This window comes from Microcaecilia unicolor, chromosome 4 (assembly GCF_901765095.1).
Source record: "Microcaecilia unicolor chromosome 4, aMicUni1.1, whole genome shotgun sequence".
NCBI lineage: Eukaryota > Metazoa > Chordata > Amphibia > Gymnophiona > Siphonopidae > Microcaecilia > Microcaecilia unicolor.
Genome location: NC_044034.1, coordinates 287,259,572 through 287,285,670, shown reverse-complemented (window position 1 = coordinate 287,285,670; position 26,099 = coordinate 287,259,572). Strand labels below are relative to the sequence as shown.

At 49.7% G+C, this 26,099-nt stretch overlaps 1 protein-coding gene across 1 annotated transcript in view; it reads left to right on the top strand.

The window, feature by feature from the left end:
• Positions 1-26,099, top strand: part of NCAPH (non-SMC condensin I complex subunit H) — a gene marked incomplete in the record, with an annotated part of 295,343 nt that overhangs the window by 49,696 nt on the left and 219,548 nt on the right. The window contains 1 exon segment of the mRNA XM_030202485.1: positions 9,919-10,063. Coding sequence (XP_030058345.1) covers positions 9,919-10,063 — 145 coding nt within the window.

The window sequence follows — 26,099 nt, the reverse complement described above, 5'->3', positions numbered from 1 at the left end:
GGAAGGATTCGACTCGTGCAGAATCCTATCGGGTTATATCTTTATTATCATTTGAAGCTAAATTATTTGCAAAGATCTTGGCCAATAGATTGGCTCGGTTTCTGCCTCATTTGGTGCTAACTCCTCAGGTGGGGTTTGTTCGGGCACGTCCTGTGGCAAAAAACTTGAGAAAAATACTGCTGGCATTGGAACAGGTACATAAAGAGCGTACCCCTTCGATATTAGTAAGTTTTGATGCGCATAAAGCCTTTGATAGAGTGAGATGGGATTTTATGTTTGGGGTGCTGGATGCCTATGGTGTGGGTGGGGTTTTTAAGGAGGCTATCAAAACATATCAGTGCCTGATGGCGGAGCTGTCAGTGAATGGAGTGATTTCTCGGCAATTTGAAATTGCCAGAGGTACTAGACAGGGCTGCCCACTGTCACCGCTCTTATTTGTACTGGTTTTGGATCCTCTAATCAGGGATATTATGGGTTCAGCGGATGTACACAGAGTTGTTCTAGGGCCTGAGCATTTTAAGATCTCCGCTTTTGCGGACGACCTCTTGATCGTTCTTCAGAACCCACAGGCTTCATTATCAGCTTTGATGGAGATATTTAGAGAATTTGGCGATTATTCAGGGTTCTGCCTTAATGTAGACAAATCAGAGGTTCAGTCCATGAATATGACAGAAGCGGAATGGGTACGATTAGCGTACCGCTTTCGGAGGACAGCTGTTTCGTTTACCTATCTAGGTATACAGTTGCCAGGGGACCCAGCCCAATTGTATCAGTTGAATGTGACTAAGTTGTTTGACTTTACAAAGCAGATGTTAGGGAGGTGGTCCAATTTGCCCATATCACTACTAGGGGGATTTCCTTGTTTAATAATTTACTTTTTCCCAAGTGGTTATATTGCTTTCAGATCCTGCCGCTGTATTTCACTAAAAAGGATTGGAGGCGGTTAATGGGCCTGCTTTCCAAAAATGTTTTTGAATACGAGACGACCATAGATATGTTGGCAAAGTTTGCTAGATACTTGGGACAGGGGAGGCTTTGGGGTTTTGGACCTTCAATGCTATAACAAGGCATGCTTGTTGAGGCATATAGGAGATTGGTTGATAGGTACTTCACATTATACTCTGAGAGAGGTAGAAGAGGCTTGGGTTCGTCCGCTCAGATTAGAATATGTGATACAGGCGAAATCTACTGCGCTGCCAGAGCACCTGAGAAGGAGCGTAGTGATTCGGCCTCTTGGACTGGTATGGAGAGTCCTAAGCCGAGCTTGGATGTTTGATGCACGTCACAGTGGATTATTACCTATTACTGGTAATGGAGATTTTCTCCCTGGTATAGACGGCCTCCAATTTCAAATTTGGCAGCAAAAGGGGATTATTCTTATACAAGACATAGTGGATTCTGCTGGTACTCTTAAGAAATTGGAATCTTTGGGACTTGGTGAATTGATTTGGATGGATAACTTTGCTTATTTACAGCTCTCCCACTATATTGCAGCTATCCCTCACCAGTCTCTCGCTGTTGATGTGCCCGGCATGATAGACAAACTTTTTGATATGCCTAATGAAGTAGCTATATCGATTTCGCTACTTCACAAGCGGTTGCTGCAGAGTACTGCACAGAGAGACCTGACACACCTCGCGACGCAGTGGTCCGCTGATTTGCATAAAGTGATTTCATCACAAATGTTACTGACATGCATACAACAAATACCAAAAGGAACAGCTACTGCTGAACTGCGGGAATGTCAGGGCAGGGTGATACTCAGAGCATACACTTTGGGGTGGACTCACCTCAGTGTGGCAAGTGTGGGGAGCCCGAGAGCAATTATTACCACGCTATGTGGGACTGTCCGAAGATAAAGGCTTTTTGGGCAAAAATTTGTAACTTTTATGAGGCATATAATGAAGGTCCCTATGTTACTGGGGCCTGAAAACGTTCTGTTGGGAGTGGGGGCGCTGAGAGGGGCTGGTGCTGTCCATTATAAAGCGCTTCTAATAGGTAAAAAATGCATCTTAATTAACTGGGTGAAACAAGAGGCTCCTACATACTGGCAGTGGCGTACCAAGCTACATGCGTTCTTACTATTGGAATTAAGAGATGTTCGTCTGAAATTTAAGCGACAGAGAGAGTTTTACTTAACCTGGCAATGCTACATACATGCCCTTGCACCGCAGGCCCGTAGTGCCATTCTTAATCAATTGGGTGACCCCCTTCTGCATATGCGAGAGAGGTGCTTACCAAATGCAGGTGACGGTTGACTCCCTTTGTTGAGGAGATGGGATTCTTATGGTGGGGAAGGGGGGGGGGGGGGTTAGGATTCGGGGGGGTTGGGGGTGAGTTAGGTTGGAGAGGGTTTGGGGAAAGGGGCCTTGGGTGGGTGTGGGGGGGGGGGGATTATAAAAATGCTTGATGGCACGTAGTAACTGTATAAATGTATGTAAGATATCACATTTATTGTCCTGTATATCATGGATACTGATTATGTACTGTGAAATGTTCCATCAATAAAATTGTTGAAATATGAAAATAAGATAAATATTCAGGGCACATTTACAGAAACATATGTACAAAAGCTTGTACATATATTGGATTTTGCGGATCGTTTACCCTGTTTTCTGGGACTCCCCTCCCTCCCCACGGATTTGGGGTATCTCCCCCTATCTTCCTTCCTGATGGTCCGGCACTACTCCCTCACCTTTCTCACTCCCCCCCCCCCCCCCCCCAATGATTCTGTAAAGTTTACGTTGGTCACAGGTGGCAGCAGGACAGACTGCCTTCAGCCAGCCCTTGAGTCTTCTCTCTGCCACATTCTGCCAACAGGAAATGCATCAGAGGAGGCAGGACACAGCAGAAGGAAGATCCATTGACTTTACAGGACCGTGGGGGAGTGAGAGAGGTTGAGGGAGCAGTGCCAGACCCATGGGGGAAAGGGGGGAGAACTGGGATCAGGGGACAAAAAGCTTAACCTGTAGACTGGGTGAGGTCAGATGCTGGGTATTTTGGGCACTCATTATCACTGGCGTCCTGGACCTGAGCCTCACCTGGTCTACTGGTTAAGCCGGCCCTGTTTGCTCTGATAGTGAGAGAGAGGCTATAATTGTTTTGCAACCTACATACAATATGTTACCGTAGTCAATTTGTGCTGGGATCATGGACTGTACCAGTAATCTGTAATTATCTATACTGGCCTAAGTCTAAAAGGTCTTCTAAATCTAAGTCCTCCTTTCAGAAGCCTAATTAAATAGGCTTCATCAGACATGCCAAAATTATAAAGACTTGTCACACAATTCATCCCAGTTCACATTTTGTGGTAATTTGTACCCTCTCCTCCCCCTCCCCCCAGTCAAAGTTGTTTTATGGAATTCTCCGAGGACAAGCAGGCTGCTTGTTCTCACTGATGGGTGACGTCCACGGCAGCCCCCTCCAATCGGAATCTTCACTAGCAAAGGCCTTTGCTAGCCCTTGCGCGCCCATGCGCACCGCGCATGCGCGACCGTCTTCCCGCCCGAACCGGCTCGTGTTCGTCAGTCTTCTTTTGTCTGCGCTCAGGACGGTCGTGTTTTAACGCCGTTTCGTGCCCCTCAAGTTGACCTCACGCGTCTTCGCGATTTTCACTTAAAAAAAAAAAAAGAGAGACCGTTCAGGTCTTTACCCCTTTCCCGTGTTTCCAGTTTTTTCCACGCGTAAGTTTCCTTTCACTTTCAGGAATGGCCTATTTGGCCTCGGTATGGGTTTTTTTCTCCCTTCCTTTTGGTGCCTTTCGTCATCATCGCAAATTTTGATTTCGCCGGCGTGATTTTTCCACCCATGTCATCAAAGTCTTCCAGCGGCTTCAAGAAGTGCACCCAGTGCGCTCGGGTAATCTCGCTCACTGATAGGCACGCTTCGTGTCTTCAGTGTCTGGGGGCTGGGCACCGCCCGCAGGCCTGTAGTCTTTGTGCTCTTTTGAAAAAGAGGACTCAGGTAGCGAGATTGGCCCAGTGGAATGCGTTGTTCTCGGGCTCTTCGATGACAACAGCACGGGACTCGTCGAGTGCATCGACGTCGACAGCATCGAAGTCTTCGACCTCTGCATCAGCATAGACTGAATCGAGGCTTCTACCTCCTGCATCGTCGGTACCGAGACATCGGAAGGCTGCGTCGACATCGGTGGTACTGGGACCTCCGCTATTGCTGATGTCGTCGGACGGTGGTGCTTCGTCTGGAGTGCAGGTGAGGGCTGTCCATTCCCCTGCTGGTGGCGGTGAGCCTTCGGGTGGGTCTCCTGCCCTGAGGGCTCCTGCGGTACAGCCCCCCTGAGATCGACCTTCTTTGGCCTCGGCCCCAAGGAAGCGACGGCTGGATTCAACGTCCTCCTCGTCGGTACCGGGAAGCTCCGGTGACATGCTTCACTCAAGGAAGCATCGACACCGGTCTCCTTCTTGTCTCGGTACTGAGAGCTCTGGGTCGCCGAGGGAGTCGGCACCCAGTAGGCATCGGCATCGAGAGGACCGCTCACCCTCTATTCAGGAGGTGTCGATGCGCTCCCCCTTGGACAGCCCGGAACCGCCTCCACGCCTGCAACAGACTCTGACCTTGACGCCTGCATCGGCTTCTCAGTCTTTCTCCACAGCCGCTCTGCACGAGAGTCTCCGGGCCGTTCTTCCAGTGATTCTGGGAGAGCTGTTGCGCCCTTCTCCTCCGGTACCGGGGGTGCTTGCGCCACCGGTACCGTCGAGTGAGGCGACGGCTGGCCCCTTGCCCGAGGTGAGGTCTCCAGTATCGGTACCGCTTGCGGTACCGGCTATGGCCACCTCCCAGGCAGACTCCCCGACGACGTCGGCGGAGGGAGCTTTGCCGGTGCTGGCGAGGGAATCCACCTCTCGACGCTCCTACCGTGGCCGTGTTTCCACGGAGTCGGGTCGGGCACGGCTTCGGACGCAGGTTCGTGAACTTGTGTCCGATACCGATGGTGAGGCCTCGTGGGAGGAGGAGGAGGACATCAGATATTTCTCTGACGAGGAGTCTGATAGCCTTCCTTCTGACCCCACTCCCTCCCCTGAAAGGCAGCTTTCTCCTCCCGAGAGTCTGTCTTTCGCGGCCTTTGTCCGGGAGATGTCTACGACCATCCCCTTCCCGGTGGTCGTGGAGGATGAGCCCAGGGCTGAGATGTTTGAGCTCTTGGACTATCCTTCTCCACCTAAGGAAGCGTCCACAGTACCCATGCATCATGTCCATAAAAAGACATTGCTGGCGAACTGGACCAAGCCATTAACTAATCCCCACATTCCCAAGAAGATCGAATCCCAGTATTGGATCCATGGGGACCCAGAGCTGATGCGCACTCAGTTGCCTCACGACTCTGGTGTGGTGGATCTGGCCCTAAAGAAGGCTAAGAGTTCTAGAGAGCATGCTTTGGCGCCCCCGGGCAAAGACTCCAGAACCTTAGACTCCTTTGGGAGGAAGGCCTATCATTCCTCTATGCTCGTGGCCAAGATTCAGTCCTACCAGCTCTACACGAGCATCCATATGCGGAACAATGTGCGACAGTTGGCGGGCTTGGTGGACAAGCTCCCTTCTGAGCAAGCCAAGCCGTTTAAGGAGGTGGTCAGGCAGCTGAAGGCGTGCAGAAAATTCCTGGCCAGAGGGGTATATGATACCTTTGATGTTGCGTCCAGGGCCACTGCTCAAGGTGTGGTGATGCGCAGACTCTCATGGCTGCGTGCCTCCGACCTGGAGAATAGGATCCAGCAGTGGATTGCGGACTCCCCTTGCCGAGCGGACAACATTTTTGGGGACAAGGTCGAACAGGTGGTAGAACAGCTCCACCAGCGGGATAACGCTTTCGACAAATTCTCCCGCCGGCAGCCTTCAGCGTCTACCTCCTCAGGTAGACGTTTTTATGGGGGAAGGAGGGCTGTTCCCTACTCTTCTGGTAAGCGTAGGTACAATCCTCCCTCTCGCCAGCCTGCGGCCCAGGCTAAGCCCCAGCGTGCTCGCTCTCGTCAGCAGCCTGTGCCTCAGCAAGGCCCCATGGCTCCCCAGCAAAAGCAGGGGATGAGCTTTTGACTGGCTCCAGCAGAGCATAGCCGACATCAACGTATCCGTGCCGGGCGATCTACCGGTCGGGGGGAGGTTGAAAGTTTTTCACCAAAGGTGGCCTCTTATAACCTCCGACCGTTGGGTTCTTCAAATAGTCCGGCAAGGGTACGCCCTCAATTTGGCCTCGAAGCCTCCAAATTGCCCACCGGGAGCCCAGTCCTACAGCTTCCAGCACAAGCAGGTACTTCTCAGCGCCAATGCAGTCAAGCCCATGCCATCCGGGCAAGAAGGGCTGGGATTCTATTCCAGGTACTTCCTTGTGGAAAAGAAAACAGGGGGGATGCGTCCCATCCTAGACCTAAGGGCCCTGAACAAATATCTGGTCAAGGAAAAGTTCAGGATGCTTTCCCTGGGCACCCTTCTTCCCATGATTCAGGAAAGCGATTGGCTATGCTCTCTGGACTTGAAGGACGCCTACACGCACATCCCGATATTGCCAGCTCACAGGCAGTATCTGCGATTTTGGCTGGGCACACGTCACTTCCAGTACTGTGTGCTACCCTTTGGGCTCGCCTCTGCGCCCAGGGTGTTCACGAAGTGCTTGGCTGTAGAAGCAGCAGTGCTTCGCAGGCTGGGAGTGCACGTGTTCCCTTATCTCGACGATTGGCTGGTGAAGAACAATTCCGAGGCAGGAGCTCTACAGTCCAATAAGATGACTATTCGACTCCTGGAGCTACTGGGGTTTGTGATAAATTATCCAAAGTCCCATCTTCTCCCAGCACAGAGACTCGAATTCATAGGAGCTCTGCTGGATTCTCGGAGGGCTCGTGCCTATCTTCCGGAGACAAGGGCCAACAATCTGCTGTCCCTCGTCTCCCGGGTACGAGCGTCCCAGCAGGTCACAGCTCGGCAGATGTTGAGATTGCTTGGCCACATGGCCTCCTCAGTTCATGTGACTCCCATGGCTCGTCTTCACATGCGATCTGCTCAATGGACCCTAGCTTCCCAATGGTTTCAGGCTGCTGGGGATCTAGAGGACGTGATCCACCTGTCCACGAGTTTTCTCAAATCCCTGTACTGGTGGACGATTTGGTCCAATTTGACTCTGGGACGCCCTTTCCAAATTCCTCAGCCACAAAAAGTGCTGACTATTGATTGGGGTTGGGAGCTCATGTCGATGGGCTTCACACCCAGGGAAGCTGGCCCCTCCAGGAACGCGATCTGCAGATCAATCTCCTGGAGTTACGAGCGGTCTGGAATGCTCTGAAGGCTTTCAGAGATTGGCTGTCCCACCAAATTATCCAAATTCAGACAGACAATCAGGTTGCCATGTATTACATCAACAAGCAGGGGGGCACCGGATCTCGCCCCCTGTGTCAGGAAGCCGTCAGCATGTGGCTGTGGGCTCGCCGTCACGGCATGTTGCTCCAAGCCACATATCTGGCAGGCATAAACAACAGTCTGGCCGACAGGTTGAGCAGGATTTTGCAACCTCACGAGTGGTCGCTCAACTCTAGAGTAGTGCGCCGGATCTTCCAAGTGTGGGGCACCCCCTTGGTAGATCTCTTTGCATCTCGAGCCAACCACAAGGTCCCTCAGTTCTGTTCCAGACTTCAGGCCCATGGCCGACTGGCATCGGATGCCTTCCTCCTGGATTGGGGGGAAGGCCTGCTGTATGCTTATCCTCCCATACCTCTGGTGGGGAAGACTTTGTTGAAACTCAAGCAAGACCGAGGCACCATGATTCTGATTGCTCCCTTTTGGCCGCGTCAGATCTGGTTCCCTCTCCTTCTGGAGTTATCCTCCGAAGAACCGTGGAGATTGGAGTGTTTTCTGACTCATCACACAGGACGAAGGGGCGCTTCTGCATCCCAACCTCCAGTCTCTGGCTCTCACGGCCTGGATGTTGAGAGCGTAGACTTTGCCTCTTTGGGTCTGTCGGAGGGTGTCTCCCGTGTCTTGCTTGCTTCCAGAAAAGATTCCACTAAGAGGAGTTACTTCTTTTTATGGAGGAGGTTTGCCGTCTGGTGTGACAGCAAGGCCTTAGATCCTCGCTCCTGTCCTACACAGACCCTGCTTGAATACCTTCTGCACTTGTCTGAGTCTGGTCTCAAGACCAACTCTGTAAGGGTTCACCTTAGCGCAATCAGTGCATACCATTACCGTGTGGAAGGTAAGCCGATCTCAGGACAGCCTTTAGTTGTTCGCTTCATGAGAGGTTTGCTTTTGTCAAAGCCCCCCGTCAAGCCTCCTACAGTGTCATGGGATCTCAATGTTGTTCTCACCCAGCTGATGAAACCTCCTTTTGAGCCACTGAATTCCTGCCATCTGAAGTACTTGACCTGGAAGGTCATTTTCTTGGTGGCAGTTACTTCAGCTCGTAGAGTCAGTGAGCTTCAGGCCCTGGTAGCCCAGGCCCCTTACACCAGATTTCATCATAATAGTGTAGTCCTCCGCATTCACCCTAAGTTCTTGCCGAAGGTAGTGTCGGAGTTCCATCTGAACCAGTCAATTGTCTTGCCAACATTCTTTCCCCGTCTGCATTCCTGCCCTGCTGAATGTCAGCTGCACACATTGGACTGCAAAAGAGCATTGGCCTTCTATCTGGAGCGGACACAGCCCAACAGACAGTCCGCCCAATTTGTTTCTTTTGATCCCAACAGGAGGGGACTGGCTGTGGGGAAACGCACCATTTCCAATTGGCTAGCAGATTGCATTTCCTTCACTTATGCCCAGGCTGGGCTGGCTCTTGAGGGTCATGTCACGGCTCATAATGTTAGAGTCATGGCAGCGTCTGTGGCCCACTTGAAGTCAGCCACTATTGAAGAGATTTGCAAGGCTGCGACGTGGTCATCTGTCCACACATTCATATCTCATTACTGCCTGCAGCAGGATACCCGACGCAACAGTCAGTTCGGGCAGTCAGTGCTTCAGAATCTGTTCGGGGTTTAGAATCCAACTCCACCCCCCTAGGCCCATGTTTTTTCTGTTCCAGGCTACACTCTCAGTTAGTTGGATAAGTTGTTAGGTCAATCTCAGTTATGTCCGCGCCGTTTCGAGGCCCAGATGACCATGTTTGTTGTTTTGAGTGAGCCTGGAGGCTAGGGATACCCCATCAGTGAGAACAAGCAGCCTGCTTGTCCTTGGAGAAAGCGAATGCTACATACCTGTAGAAGGTATTCTCCGAGGACAGCAGGCTGATTGTTCTCACATACCCGCCCGCCTCCCCTTTGGAGTTGTGTCTTCCCTTGTCTTTGTCTTGCTATATACGGGACTGACAAACACGAGCCGGTTCGGGTGGGAAGACGGTCGCGCATGGGCGCGCGAGGGCTAGCAAAGGCCGTTGCTAGTGAAGATTCCGATTGGAGGGGGCTGCCGTGGACGTCACCCATCAGTGGGAACAATCAGCCTGCTGTCCTCGGAGAATACCTTCTACAGGTATGTAGCATTCGCTTTAAGTGAAGGCAAAGGCCATGCTAATATTTGAGGTACAGCGCTACAAAGTTCTTCTGGTGCTCCCAGAAAGCTCTGGAAAACCTCTGAGGTGATGTGATTGTGTGGTATGTTTGTATGACTGATGATTGCTTCAGTGAACATCTGTTGCAGGAAAGCAGCTTTGCTTTACTGAAGCTTGATCATAGGCTCAGTAGCTCAGTCTCTTGGTCAAATAGATGCTGCAAACAGCTAGGTCTCTCTTGTCCCACTTTTATACTTTGCTAAAAAGCAACTGTTGGGAAGTTGTATTTTCATCAAAGGTGCCATGAGAACAGAATGGTGCTGAATTTTCTAACACAGCAATACGTACAGAAAATATTGATTTCAATTTATGGATTTATACAAATAGCATGTGGCAGAATCATATATCATATAATATAGCCAGCCAATCTCTTCCAACAGATTGCAGCTGGCACATTAGATGCCAGTACAAAGATTTATGCAGTGAGAGTGGATGCAGTTCATGCAGATGTGTATAGAGTGCTTGGTGGCCTGGGAAAGGATTCCCAACCTGTAGCTTCAGAAGTGCAAGATTCTAAAGATCCAGGTGAGTTGCTTTCTTAGAGAAGCACATGAACATTGTTTTGGTTGGTCTGATTCCACTGCCATTTCTGTGGTTTTGGCCTGTTTAGACCAAGTACCAAAATATATTCACTTATCTAGCATCTCTGAAGCCTATGTATTTAAAAAATTTAAGGCTGGCTTAAAAACATGGGTTTTCTCTCAAGCATTCTCTCACTAAGAGGCCAGTGTAATAAGCTATGCTATACTTTAGTGTGAGGATGACTTTAGGTTTTCTGGTGCTAACTTTCTCCAAGGCAAGCAGGCCATAATATTCTCACAAACGGGGTGATGTGATATCTGACAGAGTTCAGTGCGGATGCTTCCCAGTGTACTGTCTCTTTAAGAAGCCTTTGGCAGCATCTCACCGTGCATGTGCAGTTTCTTCTTGCCTCTCTGCTTCGCAGAAAACTAAAGACTGGTTTTCCACGAAGCAGACAGGTTGCATCTGTGATCTGTTCTCAGCGTGTCAACTTTTGATGGTTTTTTTTTTTTTTTTGGGGGGGGGGGGGGGTGCCTTCTCTGCAGGTATTTCTGCTTCCTTTTTGGCTTTTTTTGTTGTTGTTCCCCTACCTTTCTTAGTGCCCTTATTCTGAGTTCCATGTTCTTCTGTGTCCTCCCCCCCCCCCCCCCCCCCCCCCCCCCCCCCCAGTTTTATTTTCTGGCTTCTTCTTAGGCCAGGCAGCATCACTTCTTTTCGGGGGTGAGTGGCTTTTTATTTTTTTTTCCTTCCCTCATCATTGAGCCATTTGATCCATGCCCTAAAATGTTCTCAGTTGCTGTTCTTACTGCAACAGGGTCAACTCTGGGACTGACACACATAGGTGGTGTATCCAGTGTTGGGGCTAGACCATGACGCTCAATCTTGTCCTTTGCTTGCACATGCAAAAAAGCATCGGTTCTCCTTGAGGCTTGCGGGCTAGCTACAGAAGCATAGTTGTGCCAGTATCAGTACAGCCCCAACTATCCTTGGAGGCTCAGGCTCTACCTGTGGGGAAGCCACCAATGCCTGTACCTCAGTGGGCATTGGAGTTGGGGTCCTCCTTTGTGGTGACCCACTCGATGTTGGGGGAGGAAGGTTCTCCGGAGTTGGGTGGGAGACCATACCTTGGTGCCCTTCGAGGCCAGTAGTCTGAGGCAGGTACCTACTCACTTCTCTCAAGGAGCGTAGTTTGAAGAGTCATTACTTCTTGGAGGAGAAATCTTATGGCATACCTTTGGACCCCTCCCCTCCACAGGAGAGAAGGAAGTCTCCACCTGAGGCACTCTCCACTGGTTTTGTCAAGAAGATGGTGGCTGCCACTCCATTTAAGTTGGAGACTTGAGGACAAGCCTAAGGCAGAGTTGTTGACTGTTCTGGACTACAACTCTCGGCCTATGGAGGCAGTCCATTATCCCTCCATGCAGTCTTCAAAGATTCACAGATGAAGAATTGGGAGACCCTCTCTCTGTGCAGGTTGTACTAAAGAAGGTTGATTCCACGTATAGGATTCAAAAGGCTTCCGGATTTGAGATGGTCCATTTGCCCCACCACTCCATAGTGATTGAATCTGCTGTCAAGAGAGCCAGGAGTTCCAGGACTTGTGCCTCATCTTCTCCGGGCAGGAAGGAGATGAGGATTCCTTTGGGAGAAAAGCTTTATCAGGCCTTGATTCCCATTTCCCACATCCAGACCTACCAGCTCTATACAAGCCTTTACTTTGAAGTCCATGGTACAAGGTGTGCTAGCCTTTGCAGACATTCTCCCAATGGAGCAGGCCGCACAGCTTCATCAGCTGGCTGCTAAGCAGAAGGAGTCCTGGGCATACCTAACCAGGGGCACTTTTGACACTTTTACTCTCCTCTTTGGGTGTAGGAATGCATAGAGACTCGTTTATTTCATTTATTTAAAAATGTTGATAACTTGCACAATCTATAAAATTCTTTATTAAATTTTATCAACAATATCTCAAACTTTGAGATAAACTAAAAATCATGATACATTACAAAACAGGTAAAGAAAGACAAAAAGGAAAACGTAAGTATACATTTGTCCACAAGAAAATGCAAAACAGATACAAGAAAAAGGAAATAAATTATCAAAAGCAATTATTGAAATATCATCAAAAAGGATTGTCATCTACCCATGAAGATTCCCCCCAGCCTGTCACTACAGTGTGTGTATGAGACTATACAACATCTCAGAAATTCTTCTAGCTGATTGGGGTAGTAAGTTCTCTGTGTAATTACTCCCAATGAGAATTGTAAAAAGGATGTAAGACTCATATTATCCCCTTCTGGGCTCCACCAGTAGATGTTCCTGAAACCAGCATATACTGGGCTTGCGTAATAGGGGGTAACGAATCACTAGACATCCCCAAAACCTCCTCAGTCAAATACTTCTTGTCTACAGGAGCAATCAAATGAGACCTAGGAAAATTGAGCAGTCTCAAGTTGTCTCCTAATCTGGTTTTCTAGGTATTCCATTTGACGGGGTATAAAATTCTTATCTTTAACCAAAGCTGAACACACAGATTCCAGGGAGTGAATCTTAGTCTCTAGAAACTCTAGAAGACTGCTGGGCAGGAGCTTGTGCTCGGAGAAAAGCTGCTTCAGACAAAACTTTAATATCTTTAGTATTTTCCAGTGTTAAAGTTTGTAAAGAGAATTGCATGTCGAATGCTAAATCCCACAGCGACTCCAAAGTTACAGCGGCTGGTTTAACAAACACCCGCAATGAAATAGCAAGAGCAGGTAGGCTTGTAAACTGGGAGAGATTTACTCACTGTTTGTAAAGGCAAAATATGAGCAGCAGATTGCAACAGCTCTCTACCAGGGTGCAAGCTTCCAGATGCTAAGGACAAGGGCCCTCCCTGTTACACCCAGTTCTTCAGCCATGAAGGCACTGGGGTCAGGACCTTCCAGAGCACTGATACTTCTTCGTTGCAGGGGAGCTGTCCTCTTGACAGGGCTCAAAGAAGTCCCGTCTTCACTTCTGACTGACATCAACATGCCAGCACCGACAGAAGGGGAAGACGTCTGTATGGGACCCGTAGGAGCGCTGAATCTGTTAATCATTTTCAGTGCTAGGGTGGCAATGGGAGTCGAGAGGAAACTCACGCACCTTTTCTCTCCTCTTGCCCATCTCCAAAACTGGTAGCGAGATGCTCTGAACTGAAGAAGTAATCCAGAAACAGAGCTACCTCAGGCACGACCATCTACTACAGTGCCATCTTGGATCCGCCTTGGCAGCTTACAATAAAAACATACAGAATACAATCCTAAAGACTAAAAAAAAAAAAAAAAAATACAAAACAAACAAAATAAATACAATTAGTCTATCCTTCAACTAGTCTTCTCTTCAGTTGCATGTCTCATCAGTGCTATATACATTACTTTTAAAGCAGAATTATTCGATTCTACTCATGGCTGTGCATGTCTGTCCTCGAACCAGCAATTTAAGAGAGATTGGCGGATGCTCCATGCTGAGCAGATAACCTTTTTGGGGACAAGATGGAGGTCTTGGACCTCATCAAAAAGCATTCTGACACCTTTAAGTCACTCTCTTGGCCGCCTCCTTCTGCGTCCTCCTCTTCTCAGAGGTTTTTGGTTGGATCTAGTAAGGGTTCCTACTACTTTCAAAGCAGTAGGTTTACTCCTCCTTCCCGTCCTTTCCAACAGGCAAAGCCTCAGGCCCTGCACTGTTGTCCTTGCCATCAGCTCACTCAGAAGATCCAATTGGCTCCTCAGTCTAAGCAAGGGATGAGCTTTTTAACTGGTTCCAGGAGAGCATAGCTGCCATCCAGTAGGGATGTTCCTTTCCACTTTGTACTGTATTGATTATTACAGTGAGTTGCTATTTGATTGTGATATACCCCTGTCATCCTCAGAGCCGAAAGATCCTCCTAGTCTGGTCTTGCTGGATGTGATGGACCGGTATGTCCGCCATGGATGTGCTCTCCATTGGTGAAAATGACCTCCAAATTGCCCACCAAGATCATCTTATCTTGGCTCTCTGTACTTGCAGAGGAAATCTCCACCCTTCTAAAAGCTAATGCAGTCAGGGAAGAAGGGAATTCTATTCCAGGTACTACTTGTGCCCAAGGAAACAAGGGAATCACGTTCCATCCTAGACCTTAAGTACCTGAACAACTGTCTGGTGAAGGAAAAGTTCAGGATGCTTCCCCTAGGCACCTTTCTCCTCATGATTCAGGAAAATGATTGGCTGTACTCTGTGGACTTTAAGGTTGCCTATAACTCACATTCAGATACTTCCCAGCCACAAGAAGTATCTCAGATTTCATGTGGGGAAACGCCACTTCAGTACCATGTTGCCATTTGGCATCACGTTAGCTCCCAGGGTCTTTACTAAATGTCTAGTGGTAGTCGCAGTGTCACTATGCAGACTGGAAGTTTGTGTTTTCCTTACTTGAATGATCAAGAGCTTATCGAAAGAGGGTGCTCAGGAGTCCATGCAGAGAACTGTTTGGGTGTTAGAGCTATTAGTTTGTCATCAACTACCCCAAGTTCTACCTCCAACCGGTACAGCAATTGGAATTCATTGGAACCCTGCTAGACACAGTACAGGTGCAGGCCTTATTTGCTGCTAAGGTCCAGAGCAGCCGTAGGTTGCAGCTCAGCAGATGTTGAGGCTGTTAGGCCACATGCCATGTCACGCTTTCATTAGCAGGGTGCTCAGCGGACCCTAGCTGCTCAGTGGTTCCAGGCCAAGTGGAACCATCCAGATCACCCCCCACACACACACACTCAGGTTGGATCACTTGCTGCTTTAGTGGACAGTTAATCCATTTTGACCCTGGGACTACCATTCCAAATTTATGCATTCCAGAAAGTGTTGACCATAGATGTATCCATCCTAGGGTGGGGAGCGCATGTAGATGGTCTTTACACCCAAGTGATTTGGTCTGCCCAGGAGATCTCATTGCACATCAACCTTCTGGAGTTCCAGACAATTAAGAATTCTCTAAAGGGGGTTGGGGCGTTTCAAGATGGCCGCATGCTGACCGGTAGCGAAACGCTCGGTTATTTTCGGGGAACAAATTTTTCATCAAACCTACCTGAGTATGCCACATACGAAGCGGAAAGGAGTGGTGAAACGGCTGCCCTCGCCTCCCACTACCGGCGTCTCTCAAGGAATGCGGGAGAGGGATCCCCTTGTGGCGTTGACTGGAGAAGAGGAAACTTCACGGGGAGAGGAAGTCTCCCTATCGCCATCAACACAAGTACTCCCTCCGTGTCCGGCATCGAAGACAGCCAAGGAGATGGCGCACTCTGCCATTGGAAGCAAGACAGAGAGGTCACCAAATGAGGGCCCAGGGCTGCCGAAAGAGATGCCAAACGTTGAGGCTTGTCCTCAAGAAACATCACCGGAGGTGAATCTCGGAATGATCTGGGCTAAGTTGAATAAAATGGAAAATATCCTTCAAAAGACATCGGGTGAGTTGCAGTTTCTTTGTGGGAAATTTGATGAGATGAAAAACGTGGTGGACACAGTGAAACAAGAGTTCACACAGAAAATAACTAAAGTAGAAAAAGATTTGGAACAGCTACAAGATTATAAAATATCAGCAATTAAAGATAACACAGAGATGAGACGGAAAATAGAATTTATTGAGAACTATAATAGACGCCTAAATCTTCGGGTCTTGAACTTTCCTAAATCCCCGGGAATTCCCCCATTAGATTTATTTAAGAGATATCTTAAAGAAAATTTGAAATTTCCTATAGAAGCTATGCCTTTAATAAATTTACTATATTGAAATCTCCAAAGGGGAAGTGGGAAGGCCTGGAAACGAGGCTGAAGGCCAAATAGATTTGAATAATATCTCACTTTTACTTGAACAATCTCTGGAAAATGTAACTCAAAGAACTACTTTATTAGTATCATTTGTGTTTGAACAGGATTTGAACTCTGTAATGAGACTGTACTTTAAAAATGCAAAATCCCCCTTTGGAGGGGAGAGAGTATGGATTTACCCTGATGTTACAAAACACACCCAGATGAAAAGAAAAGCATTTTTGGCTTTGTTAAAAGGGACACTGGAAGTGGGGGGGGGGGTTCCTTTTTTCTAGCGTACCCATGCAAATGCATTGTAAAATTGGGAATGACAAAATATGTATTTTATTCGCCGGAACAGCTCAAATCATTCATAGAGATGAAACAACTGAAAAGTTAAGAAGAAAACGAGAGACATGCAGCCTATTCAAAGATAATTATTTATGATTGATTAATCTTCTCTATTCATTTAGCCCCCCTCAAGTGTATATTTGTGGTCTAAGGAAGCATGACATTTATTTTGATGATTATTTGTATATTTTATTTGATATAGTATTGCTGTGTTTCATAAACAAGTTTATGCTTGTTTAAATATTGAAAAAAATAAATATATTTAAAATTTAAAAAAAAAAGAATTCTCTAAAGGCTTTAAGAGATTGTTTGAATTAGGATAAATTGGCTGCTAAACCAATCAGGTTGTCATGTATTATGTGAACAAGTGGGGGGTGGGGGGGTACAAGTTCCTACCCCTTGTGTCAGGAAGCAGAATGTGAACTTGGGTCACCAGTCACAGCATGGTGCTTCAACTATATATCTAGTGGGGCAACAGAACAGTCTAGCGGATAGCTGAGCAGTATCATGCAGCTGCACGAGTAGTATCTGAACATGGGCATTGCCCGCAAGATCATCTGAGAGTAGGGCATGTCCTCAGCAGATCTCTTTTGCCATTCATCTCAACAACAAAGTCCTTCAGTCCTGTTCCAGACTTGAGACGCACTGCAGACTAGCAGCAGATGCCTTTCTTCTCTATTGGGAAACATGTCTTGTGTATGCGTATTCTCCTATTCCTCTGATAGGGATGGGTTTGCTGAAATTCAGGCAAAACTGGGGGGAGATTGTGATCCTCATTCCTCCATTTTGGTCAGGACAGGTGTGGCTTCCTCTACTTCTGGAGTTGGCCTCTGAAGAATCATGGAGATTGGAGTGTTTTCCAGTTCTCATCACCTAGATTCTTCATCCCAACTTTCAGTCCCTGGGTCTTACCCCTTGGATATTGTGTAGAATTTGCCTGCCTACTTGATGTGAGCATCAGGGTCATCTGAGGTGAAGGGCTGCATATCACTTCAGAGGACTCGGCCTCAGGGGTGTGGTGGCTACTGGACCCACTTGGATCATATCTGACCAGGGCACCATGGTCTGGACATCTGGCACAGGAAAGTCTTTGATCAGAGCACCATCATAGTCTAGGGAGGCAATTAGTGATGTCATCTTCCTCCTCTTGCTACCATCTTGGGAAAATAGTGGTGCCTGACACCTAGCAGGGCATTGAAGCACTGCTAGGAGTCAGTTTGACAAATAGCGAATTGATTCTGTTATTGGAAAGATTGCTTTAGTTGGCACCCTGTCGGGCACTGCCAGTTTCCATGATGGCAATAGGAGGAACAGGATGCTGCTGGATGCCTCCCCAGACTAGATAAGTAGGAGTCCAGGGTTTGCCACAGTATAGAGACTCCTTGGTTGAGAGCCTTCTCACCAAGGGGGTGCCCTGGACCAGGTAGGCCATGGCAGGGTGGGGGGGTGAAGGGTTTAGTGTCCACTGGTCCACCAGGAAACTTTTCAGGGTGAGGGCCAGGGGTTTGGGTCTAGGTTTTTTTGCTTTGTTTTTGTCGTCTTTCCTGTCAATGCATGATCCAATCCTCATTCACATTCTGACAGGAAGGAAGACATTTATGTCCAATGCAGCAAAATGCTTTAGATTATTCTAATGGTGTGCACTGGTGGTGGGGGAGGTTTCTACCAACATGCATTTTTTTCAGTAGCATGGTAGTGTACACTTGATTAGTTCTCCTGGAGCAAAAGATTTTTCAGTGTATGCATTATAATGTGTTCTGAAGCATAGTGTACTGTTCTAATACACGGCTTATGTCGGTCTCTAAGGGATCTAGTAAACTTGGTGCCCCTTTTGAAATTCGTGCTACTAAGTTGGCTCAACTTAAACTCAATCTGGGTCACCCTTGGACCAATGGCTTTGTCTTTTGTTGTTGTTCTTTCTGGCTTAATGTCTTCCCTTTTTATAAGTTTGTCTTAAATCTGGAAGCTGCAGTAGGCTGGCTTGTTTCTCCCTTTGCTTTGCTGTTGATGCTGTTTAATCTTTATTTCTTTTGCCATTTGTAAAACTTCTGGAATTTTATACACTGCATTCTCCGAGGACAAGCAGGCTGCTTGTTCTCACTGATGGGTGACGTCCACGGCAGCCCCTCCAATCGGAACACTTTCTAGCAAAGTCCTTTGCTAGTCCTCGCGCGCCGATGCGCGGCCGTCTTCCCGCCCGAACCGGCTCGTGCTGGCCAGTCTTCTTTTGTCCGCGCTCGGTACGGTTGTGTTTCGCCGTTCGCGCCCCAAAGTTGACCTCGCGCGTCGTTTATCGACTTCGTTCTAAAAAAAAAAAAAGGTGTCGGAAGGAGACCTTTATGGTTTTCTCCCTTCCCGTACTTCTGTTTTGCCCCGGTAAGTTTTCTTTCGTCGTCGGGGTAGGCCCTATTTAGGCCTCGGTCGAAGTTTTTCTTCCCCCTATTTTTGCGGTGCCATTTTCGCCATTTCAAGTTTTGATCTCGCCGGCGCGATTTTAACGCCCATGACATCGAAGTCTTCCAGCGGCTTCAAGAAGTGCACCCAGTGCGCCCGGGTAATCTCGCTCACTGACAGGCACGCGTCGTGTCTTCAGTGTCTGGGGGCTGGGCACCACCCTCAGGCCTGTAGTCTGTGTTCTCTTTTGCAAAAGCGGACTCAGGTAGCGAGATTAGCCCAGTGGAACGTTTTGTTCTCGGGCTCTTCGTCGGCATCGGCACCGGGAGTATCAACTGCTTCGACGTCGTCGGCGACCGGACCTTCATCCTCGCCCCCGATTGCATCGAGGCATCGGCCCTCTGTATCGGGGCGACATCGGAGGGCTGCGTCGGCGTCGGTGGTGTCGAGACCTCCTCGTCTGCTGATGTCGTCGGACGGTGGTGCTTCGTCTGGAGTGCAGGTGAGGGCTGTCCATTCCCCTGCTGGTGGCGGTGAGCCTTCGGGTGGGTCTCCCCCTACCCTGTGGGCTCCTGCGGTACAGCCCCCCCGAGACCGACCTTCTTCGGCCTCGGCCCCGAGGAAGAGACGGCTGGATTCGACGTCCTCCTCATCGGTGCCGGGAAGCTCCGGTGACGTGCTTCGTTCCAAAAAATCGAAGAAGCATCGTCACCGGTCCCCTTCCCGTGTCGGCACCGAGAGCTCTGGGTCGCCGAGGGAGTCGGCACCCAGTAAGCATCGGCATCGAGAGGACCGCTCGCCCTCTGTTCAACAGGTGTCGATGCGCTCCCCTTTGGACAGCCCGGAACAGCCTCCACGCCCGGAACAGGTTCTGACATCGACTCCTGCATCGGCTTCCATGTCTTTTTCCACAGCCGCTCTGCACGAGAGCCTCCGGACCGTTCTCCCAGAGATTCTGGGAGAGCTGTTGCGCCCTACCCCTCCGGTACCGGGGGTGCTTGCGCCACCGGTACCATCGAGCGAGGCGCCGGCTGGCCCATTGTCCGGGGTGAGGTCTCCGACATCGGTGCCGCTTGCGGTACCGAGTGCGGTAGCCTCCCAGGAAGGCTCCCCGACTACGTCGGCGGAGGGAACTTCGCCGATGCGGGCGAGGGAGTCTACCTCTCGACGCTCCCACCGTGGTTCCACGGAGTCGAGCCGGGCACGGTTGCAGACACAGGTCCGTGAACTTGTGTCTGACACCGATGGTGAGGCCTCGTGGGAAGAGGAAGAGGACATCAGATATTTCTCTGACGAGGAGTCTGAGGGTCTTCCTTCTGATCCCACTCCCTCTCCTGAAAGGCAGCTTTCTCCTCCTGAGAGCCTGTCTTTCGCTTCCTTTGTCCGGGAGATGTCTACGGCCATCCCCTTCCCGGTGGTTGTGGAGGACGAGCCCAGGGCTGAAATGTTTGAGTTCCTGGACTATCCTTCTCCACCTAAGGAAGCGTACACAGTACCCATGCATCATGTCCTCAAAAAGACATTGCTGGCGAACTGGACCAAGCCTCTAAGTAATCCCCACATTCCCAAGAAGATCGAGTCCCAGTACCGGATCCATGGGGACCCAGAGCTGATGCGCACTCAGTTGCCTCATGACTCTGGAGTTGTGGATTTGGCCCTAAAGAAGGCCAAGAGTTCTAGGGAGCATGCTTCGGCGCCCCCGGGCAAGGACTCTAGAACCTTAGACTCCTTTGGGAGGAAGGCCTACCATTCTTCTATGCTCGTGGCCAAGATTCAGTCCTACCAGCTCTACACGAGCATTCACATGCGGAACAATGTGCGGCAGTTGGCGGGCTTGGTGGACAAGCTCCCCCCTAAGCACGTCAAGCCATTTCAGGAGGTGGTCAGGCAGCTGAAGGCGTGCAGAAAATTCCTGGCCAGAGGGGTGTATGACACCTTTGATGTTGCGTCCAGGGCCGCTGCTCAAGCTGTGGTGATGCGCAGACTCTCATGGCTGCGTGCCTCCGACCTGGAGAATAGAATCCAGCAGTGGATTGCGGACTCGCCTTGCCGTGCGGATAATATTTTTGGAGAAAAAGTCGAGCAGGTGGTAGAGCAGCTCCACCAGCGGGACACCGCATTCGACAAGTTCTCCCGCCGGCAGCCTTCAGCCTTTACCTCTACAGGTAGAAGATTTTTTGGGGGAAGGAAGACTGTTCCCTACTCTTCTGGCAAGCGTAGGTACAATCCTCCTCCTTGACAGCCTGCGGCCCAGGCTAAGCCCCAGCGCGCTCGCTCTCGTCAGCAGCGTGCGCCTCAGCAAGGCCCCTCGGCTCCCCAGCAAAAGCAAGGGACGAGCTTTTGACTGGCTCCAGCAGAGCATAGCCGACATCCAAGTGTCAGTGCCGGGCGACCTGCCAGTCGGAGGGAGGTTGAAAGCTTTTCACCAAAGGTGGCCTCTCATAACCTCCGATCAGTGGGTTCTCCAAATAGTCCGGCAAGGATACACCCTCAATTTGGCCTCAAAACCTCCAAATTGTCCACCGGGAGATCAATCCTACAGCTTCCAACACAAGCAGGTACTTGCAGAGGAACTCTCCGCCCTTCTCAGCGCCAATGCGGTCGAGCCCGTGCCATCCGGGCAAGAAGGGCTGGGATTCTATTCCAGGTACTTCCTTGTGGAAAAGAAAACAGGGGGGATGCGTCCCATCCTAGACCTAAGGGCCCTGAACAAATATCTGGTCAAAGAAAAGTTCAGGATGCTTTCCCTGGGCACCCTTCTCCCCATGATTCAGCAAAACGATTGGCTATGCTCTCTGGACTTGAAGGACGCCTACACGCACATCCCAATACTGCCAGCTCACAGACAGTATCTGCGATTTCAGCTGGGCACACGTCACTTCCAGTACTGTGTGCTACCCTTTGGGCTCGCCTCTGCGCCCAGAGTGTTCACGAAGTGCTTGGCTGTGGTAGCAGCGGCACTTCGCAGACTGGGTGTACACGTGTTCCCATATCTCGACGATTGGCTGGTGAAGAACACATCCGAGGCAGGAGCCCTGCAGTCCATGCAGATGACTATTCGCCTCCTGGAGCTACTGGGGTTTGTGATAAATTATCCAAAGTCCCATCTTCTCCCAGTGCAGAAACTCTAATTCATAGGAGCTCTGCTGGATTCTCGGACGGCTCGCGCCTATCTCCCAGAGACGAGAGCCAACAACTTGTTGTCCCTCGTCTCGCGGGTGCGAGCATCCCAGCAGATCACAGCTCAGCAGATGTTGAGATTGCTGGGCCATATGGCCTCCACAGTTCATGTGACTCCCATGGCCCGCCTTCACATGAGATCTGCCCAATGGACCCTAGCTTCCCAGTGCTTTCAGGCTGCTGGGGATCTAGAAGATGTGATCCACCTGTCCACGAGTTTTCTCAAATCTCTGTATTGGTGGACGATTTGGTCCAATTTGACTCTGGGACGTCCTTTCCAAATTCCTCAGCCACAAAAAGTGCTGACTACGGATGCGTCTCTCCTGGGGTGGGGAGCTCATGTCGATGGGCTTCACACCCAAGGAAGCTGGTCCCTCCAGGAACGCGATCTGCAGATCAATCTTCTGGAGTTACGAGCGGTCTGGAACGCTCTGAAGGCTTTCAGAGATCGGCTTTCCCATCAAATTATCCAAATTCAGACAGACAACCAGGTTGCCATGTATTACATCAACAAGCAGGGGGGCACCGGATCTCGCCCCCTGTGTCAGGAAGCCGTCAGCATGTGGCTCTGGGCTCGCCGTCACGGCATGGTGCTCCAAGCCACATATCTGGCAGGCGTAAACAACAGTCTGGCCGACAGGTTGAGCAGGATTATGCAACCTCACGAGTGGTCGCTCAATTCCAGGGTAGTGCGACAGATCTTCCAGGTGTGGGGCACCCCCTTGGTAGATCTTTTCGCATCTCGAGCAAACCACAAAGTCCCTCAGTTCTGTTCCAGGCTTCAGGCCCACGGCAGACTGGCATCGGATGCCTTCCTCCTGGATTGGGGGGAAGGCCTGCTGTATGCTTATCCTCCCATACCTCTGGTGGGGAAGACTTTGCTGAAACTCAAGCAGGACCGAGGCACCATGATTCTGATTGCTCCTTTTTGGCCGCGTCAGATCTGGTTCCCTCTCCTTCTGGAGTTGTCCTCCGAAGAACCGTGGAGATTGGAGTGTTTAACGACCCTCATCACACAGGACGAAGGGGCGCTTCTGCATCCCAACCTCCGGTCCCTGGCTCTCACGGCCTGGATGTTGAGAGCATAGACTTTGCCTCTTTGGGTCTGTCAGAGGGTGTCTCCCGCATCTTGCTTGCTTCCAGGAAAGATTCCACTAAGAGGAGTTACTTCTTTCTATGGAGGAGGTTTGCCGTCTGGTGTGACAGCAAGGCCCTAGATCCTCGCTCTTGTCCTACACAGACCCTGCTTGAATACCTTCTGCACTTGTCTGAGTCTGGTCTCAAGACCAACTCTGTAAGGGTTCACCTTAGTGCAATCAGTGCATACCATTACCGTGTGGAAGGTAAGCCGATCTCAGGACAGCCTTTAGTTGTTCGTTTCATGAGAGGTTTGCTTTTGTCAAAGCCCCCTGTCAAGCCTCCTACAGTGTCATGGGATCTCAATGTCGTTCTCACCCAGCTGATGAAACCTCCTTTTGAGCCACTGAATTCCTGCCATCTGAAGTACTTGACCTGGAAGGTCATTTTCTTGGTGGCAGTTACTTCAGCTCGTAGAGTCAGTGAGCTTCAGGCCCTGGTAGCCCAGGCCCCTTACACCAAATTTCATCATAACAGAGTAGTCCTCCGCACTCACCCTAAGTTCTTGCCAAAGATTGTGTCGGAGTTCCATCTGAACCAGTCAATTGTCTTGCCAACATTCTTTCCCCGTCCTCATTCCTGCCCTGCTGAACGTCAGCTGCACACATTGGACTGCAAGAGAGCATTGGCCTTCTATCTGGAGCGGACACAGCCCAACAGACAAGTCCGCCCAATTGTTTGTTTCTTTTGATCCCAACAGGAGGGGAGTGGCTGTGGGGAAACGCACCATATCCAATTGGCTAGCAGATTGCATTTCCTTCACTTACGCCCAGGCTGGGCTGGCTCTTGAGGGTCATGTCACGGCTCATAATGTTAGAGCCATGGCAGCGTCAGTAGCCCACTTGAAGTCAGCCACTATTGAAGAGATTTGCAAAGCTGCGACGTGGTCATCTGTCCACACATTCACATCTCATTACTGCCTGCAGCAGGATACCCGACGCGACAGTCGGTTCGGGCAGTCAGTGCTTCAGAATCTGTTCGGGGTTTAGAATCCAACTCCACCCCCCTAGGCCCATGTTTATTCTGTTCCAGGCTGCACTCTGTTAGTTGGTAAATTTTTTAGGTCAATCTCAGTTATGTCCTCGCCGTTGCGAGGCCCAATTGACCATGGTTGTTGTTTTGAGTGAGCCTGGGGGCTAGGGATACCCCATCAGTGAGAACAAGCAGCCTGCTTGTCCTCGTAGAAAGCGAATGCTACATACCTGTAGAAGGTATTCTCTGAGGACAGCAGGCTGATTGTTCTCACAAACCCGCCCGCCTCCCCTTTGGAGTTGTGTCTTCCCTTCTCTTTGTCTTGCTACTTTTGAGACTGGCCGGCACGAGCCGGTTCGGGCGGGAAGACGGCCGCGCATGCGCGGTGCGCATCGGCGCGCGAGGACTAGCAAATGACTTTGCTAGAAAGTGTTCCGATTGGAGGGGCTGCCGTGGACGTCACCCATCAGTGAGAACAATCAGCCTGCTGTCCTCGGAGAATACCTTCTACAGGTATGTAGCATTCGCTTTGCTGTCCACCCTGTCTCCTTATTCATTTGGTACTTAGAAAGATGGAAGTGTGATATGAGAAGATTCTTCTGTTAATTTCCCCCTTCTCATCTTGTTAGACCAGTCCAAACCAATGGGCTATATCCCTGCCCTAGAAAACTGAAAAACAGGCAAACACAATCCAAAGGGTTGTGTGAAATGAGTAAAGTGGGAAATACCCTCAGAAACCAAGGCTCCCGCCAAGGTCTAGTCAACAAGGCACTATTATCTATAAAAGACTTTGTGCCCGTGATCAAGTTTCTCTCATGGGGTAAATATTCCCTACTTCACTCGTTCAAAATTCCCCTTATAGGAGCATCATACAAAATTGCCCATAATAGAGCACAGAGTTTAAGAATAACTGAGTAACAAAACTGTTCAAGCTACAGCATAGCATGCATCAACTTAGCTTAATCAATGCTGGCTTGACAACCCCACATTTCAACTGTTGATTTTCAAAGGGGGCCTGATTCGTTTCACCCATAACAGGGCTTCATCAGGAACCACTCAGTTGGATCATACTGTCAGGGGTATCGGTCTCAAGCTGACTAAACTTGTGCTCTATTATGGGCAATTTTGTATGATGCTCCTATATGGGCAATTTTGAATGAACGAAGTAGGGAATATTTACCCCATGAAAGAAACTTGATCACGGGCACAAAGTCTTTTATAGATAATAGTGCCTTGTTGACTAGACCTTGGCGGGAGCCTTGGTTTCTGAGGGTATTTCTTTACATTCATTTCACACAACCCTTTGGATTGTGTTTGGCTGTTTTTCAGTTTTCTGGGGTATTAGATTACCTGATCAGGATCAACAGCCCATACTGTTTTGTTTTTTTTATCACAAGCAGATGGCGGTAGAGAAATGCATGTAGTTTACACACTACACCACTGGTATAATAGTAGGTGCAGCCTGGAACTAGTCAGTATTTCTCTACCTCCAGCAAACGGTGCAGGTTGGACTGATGCATCTGCTGAGTCTTAGGGTCCATCTATTTATCCACGGCTGGGCTACAGCAATTTAGTCCCCTTGGGTCAGGATTCCTTTGTCTTTGGGCTGCTTCTCCTTGGCTGCTGGCCAGGTCTATTCCTGTGCCCCCCCCTCCCCCCGCCTTTTACACACTCCTGTGGAGCCTCTTCCGGAAAAACAAAAAAACAACCAAAAATAACAGAAATGAGAACAGGGGTCCCTACTTGATAGCAAAGCCTCTGGAGCGTCGTTGGTGCTGTGGTCTTGGATCCTCTGTGGAGGACTCCCTTTTCCTCAGCTGTAGTAAAGATGGGGTGGATATCTACAGGGACAGCCAACATGCTTGCATATTGCTGTAGCTCGTACAACAGCAGTCAGCTGGGTTGGAGCCACTGCTGGGGGATGCTTTGTTGTTGGAGCTGCTACTGGCGTTGGTCTTGCTGACTGTGACCACATGGTCCTTGGTGGAGATGGTAACCATATTTGTCTAGCACAGGGGTAGGCAACTCCGGTCCTCGAGAGCCGCAGGCAGGTCAGGTTTTCATGATATCCACAATGAATATGCAGGAGATAGATTTGCATACCATGGAGGCAGTGCTTGCAAATCTATCTCCTGCATATTCATTGTGGATATCCTGAAAACCTGACCTGCCTGCGGCTCTCGAGGACTGGAGTTGCCTGCCCCTGGTCTAG